General features: G+C 34.4%; 1 protein-coding gene across 2 annotated transcripts in view; it reads left to right on the top strand.

Annotated features, from left to right (window-relative positions):
* LOC118196724 (uncharacterized) overlaps nt 1-14,753 on the top strand; it is a 53,667-nt gene extending 38,914 nt beyond the window's left edge. For both annotated transcript variants that reach the window (XM_035368182.2, XM_085819727.1), the window contains exons 2-3: nt 1,171-1,936; nt 13,010-14,753. In XM_035368182.2, the coding sequence (XP_035224073.1) occupies nt 1,171-1,936; nt 13,010-13,391 (1,148 nt within the window). In that variant the 3' untranslated portion in view covers nt 13,392-14,753. The remainder of the gene's footprint in view (nt 1-1,170; nt 1,937-13,009) is intronic.
* Nucleotides 14,754-15,715: the final 962 nt, after the last annotated feature.

The raw sequence follows: 15,715 nt of genomic DNA, 5'->3' as shown, positions 1-15,715 counted from the left end.
ACACTAGGAATTGAGCAGTATCGGTAATATCTGTCGATCATCAAGAGCCAACAAAAGCCATTTAGGATATTTTGCCTTGTCTGGAAGCTTGATGTGTCTTCCTGATATCTTAAACTAGAAGTTTTTCTCTTCGAAAGACTGGCAGATCGAAACATATCTATTTTTTCTGGGCACATTTCTTCGGCTGCCACAAATAAACATGATTTAATTAATTCGTCATTGGTAAATTGTTTTCTTTTCGTGGCTAATAAATGAACTATTCGTAGGCTGACTTTAGTTAGTGCTTCATTGTCATTTTTTATTTTTACGAATAAATTGTGTTGTGAAGACGCATTCTGTTACAAACTTTCCAGTTTTAATGATCGTTCATTTTCCGTGAGGTTTGAATACCGTGTCACATGTTTAGTTTGATAATGGCGGCTTATATTGTATTCCTTTCGCACAACTGGTTATATATATCATTGCGTATTTAACACAAAATTTTGTCATGTAATTCTACAACAAAATAATTGGCCCTCGATTTTGTTTTAAAAACACTACAGTCTAGGTCTACTTTTTCTTCTTATTTGTTTTTGAGCGTGGTAGTGGTAGATAAAGACTAGAACATGGTAATGGTAGATAATGTATAAAATAAATAGAACAAAATACCGCTATCGATATGGACTATCTATGGCTATCTAAATATCGATATGGACTGATCTAGAAATGACGCAGTACAGAAAGAGTTTATTGCTAATTTTGGAATAGAGGAGGGGAAATACCCAAATTAAAATAAGTGGTTAAGGGTGTGTTCCAAATTTAAGTTATAATTTTGATTTAATAGGCTTTATTACTTCCTCATTTTAATTTGGGTAAGTTAAATCCTTTGTTTAAATTTTGAACGGTGATTGGACAAGAGCGTCGCACTGCAGGTAACATAATGCAGGTCAGTTTTGAAGTTGCGCTGTGTAGATTCCAGGGAGGAGACGTAACTTAAGTAAACTGAGGAATTAAAATGATATTGTCAAACTAAAATTAGTAGTATACTTTCATGTTTTATATTTCACATATAGATGGATATATGATTAATTGAAAACGTTAATTTAATTTAAATTTTCCGGTCTGTCCCCCCTTATTTACAGATACATAAATATAGTTCATTAATTATTTATTCGTTTTCTGCTTTTCCAGATGATCTTCGAGATATGCAGCACCACCAACGCTTTCTTCCCACTCCACCATTAACACCGACCAGCCCACAAAGCAGCTTGGGCAGCGGATCCCCTTCTCCGCCGCTACCTAGAGACGATCCATCCGCTGCGGCTACAACAATTTTGTCGTCTGTTCACCACCCTGTTGTGCCTCTGCCGCTTCATCTTGGATCCGCGTTCACCGCCTACCTGCCGGCAGCTTGTCCGGCATTCCATCGGCACCCCTCGCCGCCAAAGACGAAGCGTCGCAAGAGGTTCGACTTCACTCGCCTTGCCGAATCTGCAACGAAAGTCGACGACGACGACGATGAGGAAGATGGTGGCGAATGCCCAGCTCCAGCAATTTCTCCAGATGATGTCGTCCACCATCAACCACCACCACCGCCATCCCATCATATTGGAATTCCCACTGGGACCATAGTCCCATCTATCCACCGGTTTCACCACGCTCACCAAAGGCATCCGTTGTTCCTCCCAAATCCTCTCTACAACCCTATTTTCGGGTCGGACATTAAGTCTCACCAAGTGAACTCTAGTAGAAGCTCACTCCTGCTGGAGCGGAGGTTCTTTAGGGCGAGAGTGTCCACAAGACCAAAGAAAGAATTCATCTGCAAGTTTTGCCAAAGAAGATTCACCAAATCCTACAACCTGCTGATCCACGAGAGGACACACACAGATGAGAGGCCATATACGTGTGACATCTGTCAGAAAGCTTTCAGGAGACAAGATCATCTGAGAGATCATAGGTAGGTGACCATTTACCTGATTGAATGCTTATAATTCTTAATTCAATGAACTCACGCTATAATGACCTTCTAGGGAGTGGTGAAAAAGAACATTTTGTCAGATCGCCCGTGTATGTAATGTAACTTGAAAGGACGGGGGGGGCGCGAAATATCTATATGCTATTCTATGAAAGCTTTAATAACCTAGAACTCTGAAATCCTTATGCTTAGATGCACTTTATGTTATACATTATCTTGTCCTGTAATGCATTGTCGAATAGGAAAAAAGCAATTTCTTAAAATTAAAATATCGTTTGACTTGATATTATGTGCGGTTATTAATGATATCGGATGGCAACTTCATGTTACCAAAAATGATATTTTTCCTATTCTAAAAATGTAGCAAAATGTATTCCCTGAATCTGGAAGTAGTTTTGGATTGAAGGATATTAGTAATATTGGTTTGAATGTAAAAGTTTTTATGCAAATTTTAATCAAGGCAAAAATAAAATTATTTCGAATATGAAATGTAATCTAATAATTCGAATAAAAATTAGGAAATAATAGACACAGATTTTGATTTCGAAGATTTATTTTATATTAGCGAGAAAATTTGATACTTGCGAAGAATGAGGAAATTTTAAGTAATGTCTGCGATAAACTTATCATTCTACATATATCGAATATATATATTATTCTACCTATAATATATCAATTGTAACATTTCTGATTCAGATTCTTTAAATTATCTTCTACAAGCAGAATAAAATCAAATGACGATGATGAAATTGCTTAATAATGGGCAGATTGTTATCCTCTATTTACAATACTTTTTTTAGCTCGAAAGGGCTCGAAGTACATTTTTCTATTGAGTCACTTAAATTCGTTGTTTCACTTTTTATTCGAGTATAATGACATTCTGAAAAAATGTAAGATATTTATTTAACTTGCAAATTAAATCTGCCTATTACACATTAACAAGCTAAATTATTGCAAGGAAGAGATGAAATTCTTAAGAATATTGTTTTTTATTTTGAAATCGGATTGATTTTGATAAAAATGCATTTCATTTTGATATATCTAATTTAAAAAGTTCTGTATTTTTATAGAATTGCATTATGTGTTTTAATACAAAGAAGATACAGGAAGTTCCAATGTTAGTGTGAATATCTATTCATATAGCTTCCTACAAAATGTTCCGCTATATCACCTGGGAACCATCTCTATTGAGCAATTATAAAATTTAGAAAAATAGATTAAACTTATAACAGCCTTCTCTTTGATTGAATTTCCTACAACTTTGATGTTTTGATAGTTTTTGTGTGTATCATTTTTACATTTAAAAAAATGAAATGTGAAACAAATGCTGGAGTTTTAAAAACTGGAATGTTTTTTGAGATGAATTTTTCAGCTATAAATATTTATGAATTGGCAATAACAGGGGTTACTTATATTAAGAGAAGCATAATATTTGCTAATTTATTATTTATTTAGTTATTATATTTTTAGCTAAAAAAATTACCGATAATTCTTTTTGATGTGTTAGTATGAGGTTTTGAGGTTAGAGGTTACACATTAAATTTGTACTCTCCCTTCCCCCCCCTCCAGAGTCCTTGAGAAAGTTATTATCTTGTTCGAGGCTAGCATTTAAAAATAAAAAAAAGTGTTCCTTTTCAAGTTTTTATCAGCATGTTGTTACACATTCTGTTGTTTAATTCATAAAACACGTTAAAAAATTATCTAAATCTAGATACAATATACTCTCGATTATCCGAGCTAACACCTGGGGAAGAAAGTCACGGATAACTGAAAAACGCAGATAATCCAAACTATCAATTTTCATGCATATTGTGTGAGTTTATTTCTTTATTTTTGAGAACGTTTAAATATTGATCGAATTTCAATGCGTATTTTTCAGTGTGTTAGTATTTCATGTTAATATAATAATGCACATACAGAATCAATCGCACGATGTAATCGTTAAAACTAAACCTAAAGACGCAGTTCAGCGGTTTTCAGAGCATGCTTGGACTGGCGTGTATTTGCTTGTTACACATAGGGACATGCACGGATAATCCATAAACCGGATAATCGAGAGCGCACTATAAATGTATGCATTTTTTTTTTTTTTTTTTAGTTTTGAAGAGGAAGGGACGGGAATGATCTTCTGGTACAGTGAATAGGGTGCATGTTGAAAGGGGTCAAAAATGGCTTTACAAAACCTGATTTAAACAAACATGGGGACATTCTATATCTTCTATCTATTTGAAAAGAGAAAAAGTATAAAACGTTCTATAAAAATGTTGAATGTTTTTAATACATACGTCTCGAATTCAACACATTTTTATGTAAATGAAGTTGATTTAAAAGTAAAATAAATACTTCTCTTAAGAACTGCGTATGTTGCTCTTCAATAGCTCAATTTGTTAGTCGATAACAGAGATTCACTTGGGAAGATAAATAACTTACTTTTCCTGAATGGCAACGGACTGTAATCAAAAGTGGATCATTGCACTGACAGTAAACTAAAGTTAATCAAGGCTAAATCGTGTTTTGAGACTTATAGCCCTTTTGGTCTAAAAAAGCCTCATAACATTTTTTAGAATTACATCCTACAGCCCATAGCTGCTGCGTCCAGTCCTAAGGAAATCGGCCGGTGCTTTTACCGGCCCAGACCGGACTTTGCATTCCGGACCCCAGTCATATCTCATTCCACGACTCGCACGAGACCTCGTGTTTCTCCATCATGTTCCGTCGATATCCAGAATAACGTCTCCAAGAGCGCAGCAGCAAAAAGTACGAACTTCGTGCACCCAGGGCCAGAACAAAGGCAAGACCAATATCCATTCCCCAAATTCCTGGAGGTCAGGCACGAGCTGACGTCACGCTCCATCCGGGTACAGCGATCACGTGGAACCTCGCGATCGGCACGAACCGCGCACGATCGGTCCCCGTACGGTAGTCTGGGGAACACGATATTAGCCTAATTTCAATTTTTTTTTTTTTTTTTTTAACATTCCTGCTGGTGGCAGCCTATGTGTCAGTCGTTTAGTGTAATGTACGATAAGCACAACCCTCGCCACTAGAGATCTGCTACCGGAACTGAGCAGATTGGATTATTTCTTCCTTTTCTCTGTTTTTGTCTTCTTTTTAGCACCAGAGGTGTTATTAGTCTCAAACTCATTTTTTATCCGTATCACTTTTGTATCCGACTCACTTTTCAAACTGTTACACCCAAATGTTGTCGCCATCTGTTATTAAAAAATAATAAAATAATTTAATCTGAAAGGTTTCAGATTTTAAATTGCGTCCAAAAATGCGTTTTCTTAACGTTTTGTGTGTTATCTTTATTTATTAAATATCATTTTCTTCGCACTTAAATTTAAAAGTCATTTCAACAGCAATATCGCAAAATAATTTTATAATGAGCAGCATAACTTTAGAATTTCTGGTACACAGTTCCGCTCGTTAGAAATAAAATGTCCCCCCGCGTAGTGTTGACATTGCTCGCTTCAAAATCGTCGAGTTTGTTAATCAAAAATTCGTTAAAGTTTTATAAAATATGAAATCGATAATAAAGCAAATTCCAAATTAGGGCTACCAGACACCTATATTCGGGTGGAAACGTACCTTATTCAAAATTTGCTGGCTCTAGGTACCGTTATTTTATCACAATGCGAGATACATACATACATTTATGCAGATTCTTCATTATTTAAATTCTTTAAATATAATGCAGGGCGATAATATTTAGTGTCAACAGTTTGAAAAGTGATTCGGACATTTATAGTGAACTAACCCACAATGCTAAAACGAAAATAATAGTCCTTCAGGACAAATTGACCCTTTGGACTAATAAATAATGAAGCATCTGTATCTATGTATGTACGTAATTTCCTCGCATTGTGGAAAAACGGCAGCGAGTAGTGTCACCGAATTATGCTCATATAATCTGAAAATGTTTCTGTAACATAATAATGATAATTCAAAACTTCGGTAGGAGCCGTTAATGTAATCACGTTTGTCCGCGGTCATTTTCATTACATTAAACGATGAGGAAAAAATATCCTTCAAAAACAGCAGTGGAATCAGTAATTCAATATAAATATAAGTAGAAACAGGTAAATAGGTTATTGTCACAGTATTTTGATTAGGAAGATGGGGAAGTTTATTTCTGAACTGTTCATAAAGTTTCTATACTCGGAGAACAACCCTGACTCGAAGAGAACTTGCCGATATAAAATTTTAGCCAAAAAAAGCAACCTTGGATGTTTTCAGGTAATGAAAAAAAAAAATTCTATTTCTCCCGCAATCTTAGCATGTCTTCGTGGTGTAGTGGTCACTATGCTCGACGCGAATACCAGAGGCCCGTGGTTCGATTCCCGGCGACGGCGATGCTCATTTTTCATCACTCCTGCTTCCGAAAATTCTTAATGTCTTCTAAAGTGGCTCCCGAACTAAAAGGGTGGTGGATTCTCCACACTCAGGATTTGGCGATTGGGTCTCCTAAAAACCCCAGTCGCCCTTTACCCCTGTAAGCGGTAAATAAATATAAAAATATATAAATTAATTTAAATTGTGGTAAAATTTTGCATGAACTTATAGAGCCTAAGGACACAAAATTGAAACTTAAGAAAAACTAGAGCGAAATCCTAAATATTGAGCGCCGATATACCGGCTCTCAAAATTTAGACATTTACCGACATTTTTTTCCAGGTAGCTGCCAATTGTTAATTTTTGTTTTTTAAATTAATTTTGCGTACTTTTAATGTGCATCTGTAGAGATGGGTGCTTGAATATAGTTATGTAAGTCTGAAGACAAAAACTTTTAAAATTTTAAAAATAAAATTTATGTTTTTATGCACTTTGATGATGCAACCCGGCTGAACATACTTATGTAAAATATGGGTAAAAAGCTTTTGAACTTGATTTAATTTCAATATTATTACTTTATAAAAAAATTAGTAAATATGACACTGCATGCGCAAATCATATCATGCTGTAACTAAACTAGATATAACAGCCGCCCCCCTAAAAAAAAAATTGAAAAATGAGACACTAGGACTCAGATAAGAAAGTATGTTGCATTTTTGAAGTCATATTTTATGCTTTAGATAATGTGTAAAAAAAAAAAAATGTTTCATCCTATGATACCAAAAATCGTTCCCCCCTCACGCACACACATTTTAGATTATCGAGGACCGTAAGGTCCCCTTTTTTATTTTTTGTTAATATAGGTTGTAATATATCTTTTTGTTCAGGAAGAAACGCCGTTAAGCAACTTTATTATTTTATACACCTCAAAGCTCTTATTTTCATTTTCAACCCCTTTGGCCTCCTAGGGCATCCTTTTCAACATTTGGATAAATTCTAGTTTGCATCTAAAACCTTCCTCGGAAATATTTTCCCTCATTTCGTGAAATTTATTTCAAAAACAAGCTAACCCTAAATTTCTCTTGCCTTCCCTAGTCTTTCATCTGAAATTAACAAAGACGATAAGAATAAAAGCATGCTTTCAAATCAGCAGTTTTTATGATTAAACTAAGAGATGGACCTTCAGTGCACTTCCATTTCCCCTATTTTTAAGTGTGCTTTCTCTTTGTGTGATCTTATCACACCATACAATGGGAAGAAGGCGTGACTCCCGAATGACAAATCAGTTGTCAATCACCTCCTTTCATTTTCCTTGGATTCTAGGATTTTGGAAAAAACCAAGGAATGGGTGTCTTTTGGGGGCTAACATGCCACATTCAACCCCTACAATTGTGTAAAATTTTGACCCCAGATGGCAATTTTGAAATCGATGAGTCTTTCTCTTGGGAAGCTGAAGTTAAAATTTTAGCTAAATAGAGACGAATGAAACTCGCACAGAGTAAAAAAGAATTTAAATATATATATATATATATATATACTTGTATTCAGTCCTAGTGCAGGGTCAATAAACTCCCATCCCCTCATGAACATAATACTGAATCTTAAACAACTTGTAAATTAATCATAAACAAATTATTACATCATAAACTATTATAATGTAAAGAAATACAGTCATCTCACACAGTTGAGAAGGAGAAACCTGGTGCTGCCATCTATTGGCAAGGTAACCTCAGTAGGGGCGCCGGTATATAATACCGGTATATAATATATACCGGTATTAAAAACGTATACATAATCTTTTAACTATCAGTTTTAATTGAAATGCAGTAAATATAAAAGGTTCAGCATGTGTACGGCATGTATTTACAAATTTTGATTTTTTTCTTTCCCTCCAATAGAATTTATCAATCTTCAAACGTGATACCTTGAAACGAGGTATATTAATTTCATAAATGCAAAATATTGAGCATTCATAGGGTGGTGCTGCCATTTAGAATCGAAAGGAAACACTAGAAACTTACGATTATAGCTTTTGGTGTAGAGAAATTAGAATTTTTTCCGAGGTTAAAAAATTGACAAAAAGGGGGGGGGGTATATAAGGTATTTCTCCCGCCTTGTTAGCATGCTTTCGTAGTGTAGTGGCCTGCACGCTTGGTACGTATTCCAGACGTCCGTGGTAATCGTACCGCTCAGAAATGCCATATACCGGGCAATTTCACTTCTCTCGGTTTGCAGGAGATAGAATGCGCAAAAAGTACAGTATTCCCATAAAACTGCGAAGATGTAGTATTTTATCCAAAAATAACCTACAAAATTGCCAATGCGGATAATAAAACAATTTTCATGTATAACTGTAAGCAAAGATTATGAATAATCAAAAGTGAGTTCTTTAAGATAACACGATAATTCAGTAATGCTTTTCTAAAATAAGGAGGTTAATTTAAACGGAAAATCGTTTTTGAGACTAATGGGATTTGAAGCTTAAAAAAAAGCGAAAAAATCGAAATTCGCTGATTATTTGACATTCGCTGAATATTTTAATTTACGCAAAATCTTTAAAAAAATTATTGAAAATTCATGCCACGATAGTTTTTGATATAGTGAACAGTAAATCAATCGAATTTCAATCAATCTAATTATTTAATCAAGAGTTAATCCAAAATTTGTGGATTTATTGGACATTCGAGAAAAAATTTAAGTTATAAATTATTATATATCTTATAAAAATCTTATAAAATTTATTTAAATTCATTTCGCGGTAACGAAATCTTTAGAAAATTTATTTCAATTCATGTCGCGGTAAATATTAATTTAATCAAAACGAGTTGAATTCTAGACAATCAAATTAAGAGTAAATCAGTTCATTTCGAATCAGTCCATTCAAAAGTAAATGACGTGAATTCCTCAATCAAGAGAAAATGCAAAATTCTCGGATTTATTTTGCATTCGTAGAAAAATTTAATTTAAGCGAAATCCTGAAAAAAAAATTTCTTAAAATTCGCTCCACGATCATGACTACTTCAATCAACAGTAAATCAAATTTATTGCGAAGGACATAAAAAAGTCTCGTATCTCCATGTCTGTATAAAAGAACACATAATTGTTCGAGCCATTTCTTTTAGATATGCTGTTTAAACTGCATTTTTCGGTATAACTCCGAATTATATCCATTTAACAAATCCAGCGGACATCGTTTCACGTCCATTTACTTATAAAGAAGTACTTTCTCTTTAGTGAAAATGAAGTAATTTTTAGTTAGCTTGCGCTAGCGAGTGAGTGATAATGCTCGTGAAGCACGCATGAAAATGTCTACCCACCCACCTTGAATTCCTTTCGCTCAAGTTTTACTTTATTATATATTTTTTTATTATTATCAATGTGATAAAATTTTATTTTTTTAAACATTGCGCAGCATTATGCAAGGGTAACAAAGTACACGTTAACTGACGAGACTTTAGAAGGGTAAAGAAGCCGGTTTTAGATGACATTATTCTTTTGATAAAACTATAAAGATAGTTCACAGACGGGTATTTGAAATTCTGTGTTTCGAACTGGTATTTTTTTTAATCTCTCCCCCTCCAATTGCGTAGCTCGAGCTTTTGCCGCTCGGGGCGGTCCTTGAATTTGCCGCCCCTCTTAATTTCCAAACTAGGAGGAAAAAAAAAAAAAAAAAAAGTTAAAATGGCATAGAGGAAATTAAATTTAAAATCTATGTTTATTTTTGTAGAAAAATCTTTTAAAATTATATTATTAGTATTTTAATTATTATTTTAATCTCAGAACCATTGATGGTATTGTAGAAATTTATTTGATTGCTGTTGCTGTTATATACACAGGAGACCACTGAGTAGCTGTGCCTCCAAAGACTTTCAGCTTTATTGCTCACTCAGTGGGGCCATGTTTATTTGAATTTTTATAATATTACAATAAAAATTTGATTTTGATATTTACATAATTTTGACATATCTGTTATATAGACAGTAGAGAAAGATTTCTTAAATACAAAATATACACTTATAATTCTAAAATACGTCGTAAATGATTTTGCATTTGGAATTTGCAAAAGCGTTGTAAATGATAACGTTACAATACTTTGTAAATGATTTTTCAAAAACTCTTCTGACAACCAGCAGCAGTTACAGCCATTGTGAGGAAGTTTGCAATAACGTTACAATGTTTGGAACTTCGTTCTGAAAAGTGTATTTTAGAATAAACAAAGGACCGCCCTTCCAGTTTTGTTTTCGTAGAATGGAAATAAAACTCTTGAAATACTTCTCTCTTAATGAGGAATTCTTTATTAATAATGTTACCATGAGTATAATTTAATTAAAATTCGTGTCATTCAAAAGTTTCCATGGAATAAAAATAGTATAGCAAGGTTATGTGGCTGTTGAAATCCTGCTGTGATCCTTTTGAATGCTTTACTTGAAGTAAAAGCTATTTTTTCCCTCCTCAATTTAATTTGGAATGCAATTCAGAATCTCATTATGCTTTACGTGCCTCTAAGATCTATATGACAAATCTCTATAAAATAATGCTTCCCGCGAAAAATATCGTTCCAAAAATGTTCTGCCTGAGTGACTGCCATCTCCTTCCCTCTAGCTACGCCATTCCCTTCCCCAACATTGTTGGATAAAATTTAATGCCAAAAAGTCAATACTTGTTTTATTTTGAAATAAAAAAACAAGCAAAATAATGATATAATTTGAAAATATGGGAATTGAAATTTTTCTTTAAAACTAAACATAGTATTTAAATTTATTTCCATGTATGTCATTCTAGTATTTTTTTAGTTACTTGTTTGTATATAAAGAGGAGCGGCAAATTCGCACACCGCCCTGCGCAGCAGAAGTGCCAACTGCGCCACTGAAGATATCTTCTTCGCTTCTTCCATGTGACTTGAAATCTCGCGCCTTCATGCTATTGTCTGTGCTAATCCTTAAGTGTCAAATCATCCAAAAATAATTAGAGAAGTTTTTTTTTTTTTTTTTTTCCCCAAGAGTTTCTGAGAAATCGTGCACGGAAGCAAGGAAATTATAATTACCAGAAATCAATCATCAGAGCAGGAATGGGCACTACTTAATCCAATCAGATCATTGATTGTTTCTGATAGGCTATATGTCACCTGTTAGAATATTTCATGCTCCCACACGGATGATGCGCACAAATGTCACACTTGTGCGGAACTGGCATATGCGCAAGTATCACATCACCTATTACAAGTGCTCAATACTTTGTGTATCAAATCGAAATAATAGCCCAATGTATGCACTTTAAAAATAGAAATGTTTTGTTCTAATGCATCGTTTTATATTAAATTAACTTCTTTGGCTCCATTTAATTGACAAACGTGTTTTGTTTCTTAGACGTTCCTAGCAATACAGTGTACTAGGCTCCACTTATTGGGATCACTTTTGCTCACAGCTATTTTAATAATATTAACCGAATGATAACATTAAAGCTTTTTCGCTCCCGACGTCGAGTGAGTGAAATAGTGTGTCCTCTGATTGTCTCATGAACTATTCATATTGTTTATTTTTTTCCCCTCCCTCCTGAAGAAGAATACTCGTATCTCTGATCGCTCTCAAAATTCGCAGAGTAATTCAGAAAACATACATAAAACTAAGGTTGTTTTTTTTGCCTAATTTTAAATAGTGACTGAAATCGAAGACGACTTAACTCCTGCAGTTGGTGTTTTCACTTCGTAGAAACGATTTCGGGGCCGTTAAAATAATTTTTAAAAATGTAAAGAGTATATTAGATTTTTCATCTGATAGCCATTTTTTCTAGACTGTAAGTCTGCATCGTGATTTCAACGATAAAAGGACTTTTCGTTAAATATCCAGGGGGGATTTTCATTCCTCTTCCACTACTTTCTAGAACCTATCCATCGGGGGTGAGTTTGCGCTTAGAAAAGAGCTCTTTTCAATACAACAAAGGCACAATAGTCCATAGGTGAAACATTAGCGGACTTAGCAGAAATACGTTGAAAAGGTGTATATATATATATTATATATACATGTAATATCCGTATTTCTTTTTATCTTTTAAAGGTGTAGAGGCATTATGATTTTTTTTTGGGGGGGGGAGGCCGGAGAGATGAAAAATGAGCAACCGCCTTTGCCCGCAATTAAACCACGGACCTCTGGAATACCGGCCCAGCTTGCAAAACCATTACACCACGAAGGCACGCTAGGAAGGCGGGAGAAATACGTTATATACTTCTCTTTTTAAAGGGCGACTGGGGTTTTTAGGGGATCCAATCGCCAAACCCTAGGTGTAGAGAATCCACATCGAACACCCTTTTAGTTCGGGCGCCACTGTGGAGACATTAGGATTTTTTTTTAGGTCGGACAGATGAATAATGAGCGCCGGGAATCGAACCACGGACCTCTGGAATACCGGTCCAGCGTGCTGACCACTACACCACGAATGCTTGCCAGGCGGGAGAAATACCTTATAAAGGAATGCAGTGGTACTTTTATCTCCTGCTAAATATTTTTCATACAGAATTCTACAAACTGGTCTGGGTTGAGCCTCGTATCTCGGCAAAACATTATGTTTTTTTAGCTTTTTAAACTATAAATCTTAGCCTTTTAACAAATTAGAAATTAACATAAATATGCAGTACGTAAGTGTATTTTAATGTCAGTCATTTTTAGAAATGATTGTGTGCTTGTGGTTTGTATTATATTGTTAAGATTCTCTTTGTTATTTTAGATACATCCATTCAAAGGAAAAACCTTTCAAGTGCACGGAATGCGGTAAAGGGTTCTGCCAATCTCGAACTCTGGCTGTCCATCGAATTCTGCACATGGAAGATTCTCCCCACAAATGTCCAACCTGTGGTCGGACCTTCAATCAGCGCAGCAACCTCAAAACTCACCTCCTTACCCATACGGATATCAAACCCTACAACTGCGACTCTTGTGGGAAGGTCTTCAGGCGGAATTGTGACCTCAGGAGGCACAGCCTGACGCATAGCCTCATGAGTGATGGCCTCATATCCAACAGCGATTCCTCAGGGCCAGAAACAAACTATGGAAGTCTTCCTCTGAATCTAGCTCATATACCACCTCCAGAAAGGATTTCGGTTTCATAAAACTGTGGTAGATTGTTGGACAAGCAACCATATCGACTGAGCAAAAAATCCAAAACTGTAGTGTTGTTATTCAGAAGATTATAGGCATGTTATTGTTTATTGATTGTCATCGAACCTTTGGACCAATTCTCAGGCCTTTTCTAGATACCCTTTGGGGAACTTCGAAAGTTCACTTCTAGTAAAGCATGGCTGTCATTTATTAGACATTTTGTTGCAGATAGCAGAGCCACTGAATGTTAGTAACCTAAAATATTTAAAAATGCAATTACATGTTCCTTTATTAGACACTTATTCTAGAAAAATTAAATTTTATGATCTATCTTTTTTTTATTAGTATGTCACCAAAGGCTTAGATGTATTCCAAATTATAGACCTTTTAAATAAGATGCATGGTATTATTAAGCATTTCATAAGACGACGCGTTCTAAGTTGATATTTAATGCAAGAAAAATCTAATAGCTGTTAATTTTAAAACTTCAAATTGGATTAAATGTTTGTTGCTAAATGAGCAAGCTCATCGCCATTGTTTTGAAACATATCTTAGTATAATCAGATACCTTAGTGTAGTCATCATTTGATCATCATCCATTTGCTACCATAATTATTGTACAAATAGGACAGAATGTGTGCTGCTTCTGTTCATGCCTCAAAAAAAAGTGGGACGGAAAGTTTTATTGATACCCCCTGACTTTACTAAAAGATTTATTTATTTTGGAAATGATAAGCCACCAGGAAAGTAAAGCAGCGGACTAATAAGTTCTAGAGTCTCATTTAAATATTGGACTATTGTAACTTAAGTCTTGGAATGTTATTATATAATATATAATAGGCTTGAAACTTAAGTCCTGGAATATACCTGAAATCAAAAAGCTTTCCACACAAATCACCTACTTATTCTATTAGTTAATCATTCACTCTAAAGGTAATAACAGCCTCGAGTGGGAAATAGTAATTGTGGCAGCCTGTGACAAATACGGCCTTATTCTAACCAATTTGGCGCTAGTACTCAATACATGAAACGTAAATCAAATACAAGATAGAACAGAGCGCTTAGTAAAACTTTAAATAATTGTCATCACTAATTAGTGGCAACTTATCTCATGTATCATATGATTTTGTGCTACCTCCTTTTTTTTTGTACATTTTGTCATCGAATCGAAAGTTGTTGCTTAAACCTTTTGTGTACATATATATTTTTACGTTTCGAATTTATTTTGCTCAATATCATGTGTATATTCATAGCGTTGTATAATTTTTGTTCTGAGAGTGTTGTAAATAATAGTTAATACTCTATTGTGAATTTCGTAATTAATTAATGGAGTCAATATAATGTACATAGCAAATAAAGAATGGCTAACTGGAGTATACTGTTGTATTTGATTATTTTTGTAAAACGTTTGTGTCCGAATCACTTTTCAGTTAGTTGCCACCAAACATTATCGACACGTATTATTTTTAAAGAAATTAAGTGATGAAAAATCTGTATGTATGTTCCTCGCAATGTGGAGAAACGACGGTACTTAGAGCCACCGAATTTTGAATACACGTAGTTCTCCGACTGAACATGTGCAACTGCAAGCCCCAATTTTGAATTTCAAATTTAATTTTTTTTATTTCTTTCATATTTTGTACAAATTTGACAAATTTTTATTTCACAAACCGAGCGATTTGAAAGCAAGTAGTTGCAAGAAGCGATTTGAAAGCAAGTAGTTGCAAGACTCTTCGGAATAAACATTTTTTTTCTTCCGGCGCGCCAGGCAGTAGCCATTCAGCAAAAGGTAAGATAGTTTTCCTTCAATTTTATAAATTTTAATTTACAAATTCGTCTATTCAAAAGGAATGTGTTACCATTGCCTTATTTTATGTCCACGCACCAGCATGCTGCCATTTAGTAAAGCATAAGGTATTTATTTAACTTTCAGATTTAAAATTTATGTCACTGAATAGCAAACCAAGCGACTGTAAAGCAATAAACGCAGTTCTTCTATTTTTCTACTTTTTAAATCCGATTAATTTAAGTAAAAGTGCATTAAAATCACGAGATGTTTAATTAGAACTACTAAATTTTTTTTTTAAATGACACTAGCTGGATTCATTAAAAATCATTATGTAATTTTTTCTTTTTGATGATAAATTCTCTAGACGGCTGGCCGTTCTAACAACTGATTTTCAAAGAAGTAATGTAACGACGACACAAAAATGCATGGCAGTCACCTAATACTCTATCAAAGATATACTGTTTTAAAATATTTTGTGATTTTGCTTTTTAATTTTACGTGACGTGAGTGCGAAGAAAGTGATGTTTAATAATAAAGCTAAAAAGA

This window comes from Stegodyphus dumicola, chromosome 1, assembly GCF_044657685.1.
Source record: "Stegodyphus dumicola isolate Sdum_Otavi_A_Nest chromosome 1, ASM4465768v1".
In the NCBI taxonomy this organism is placed as follows: Eukaryota; Metazoa; Arthropoda; class Arachnida; order Araneae; family Eresidae; genus Stegodyphus; species Stegodyphus dumicola.
The sequence above is the reverse complement of the archived record's forward strand: the minus strand, read 5'-3'. Positions and strand labels throughout refer to the sequence as shown.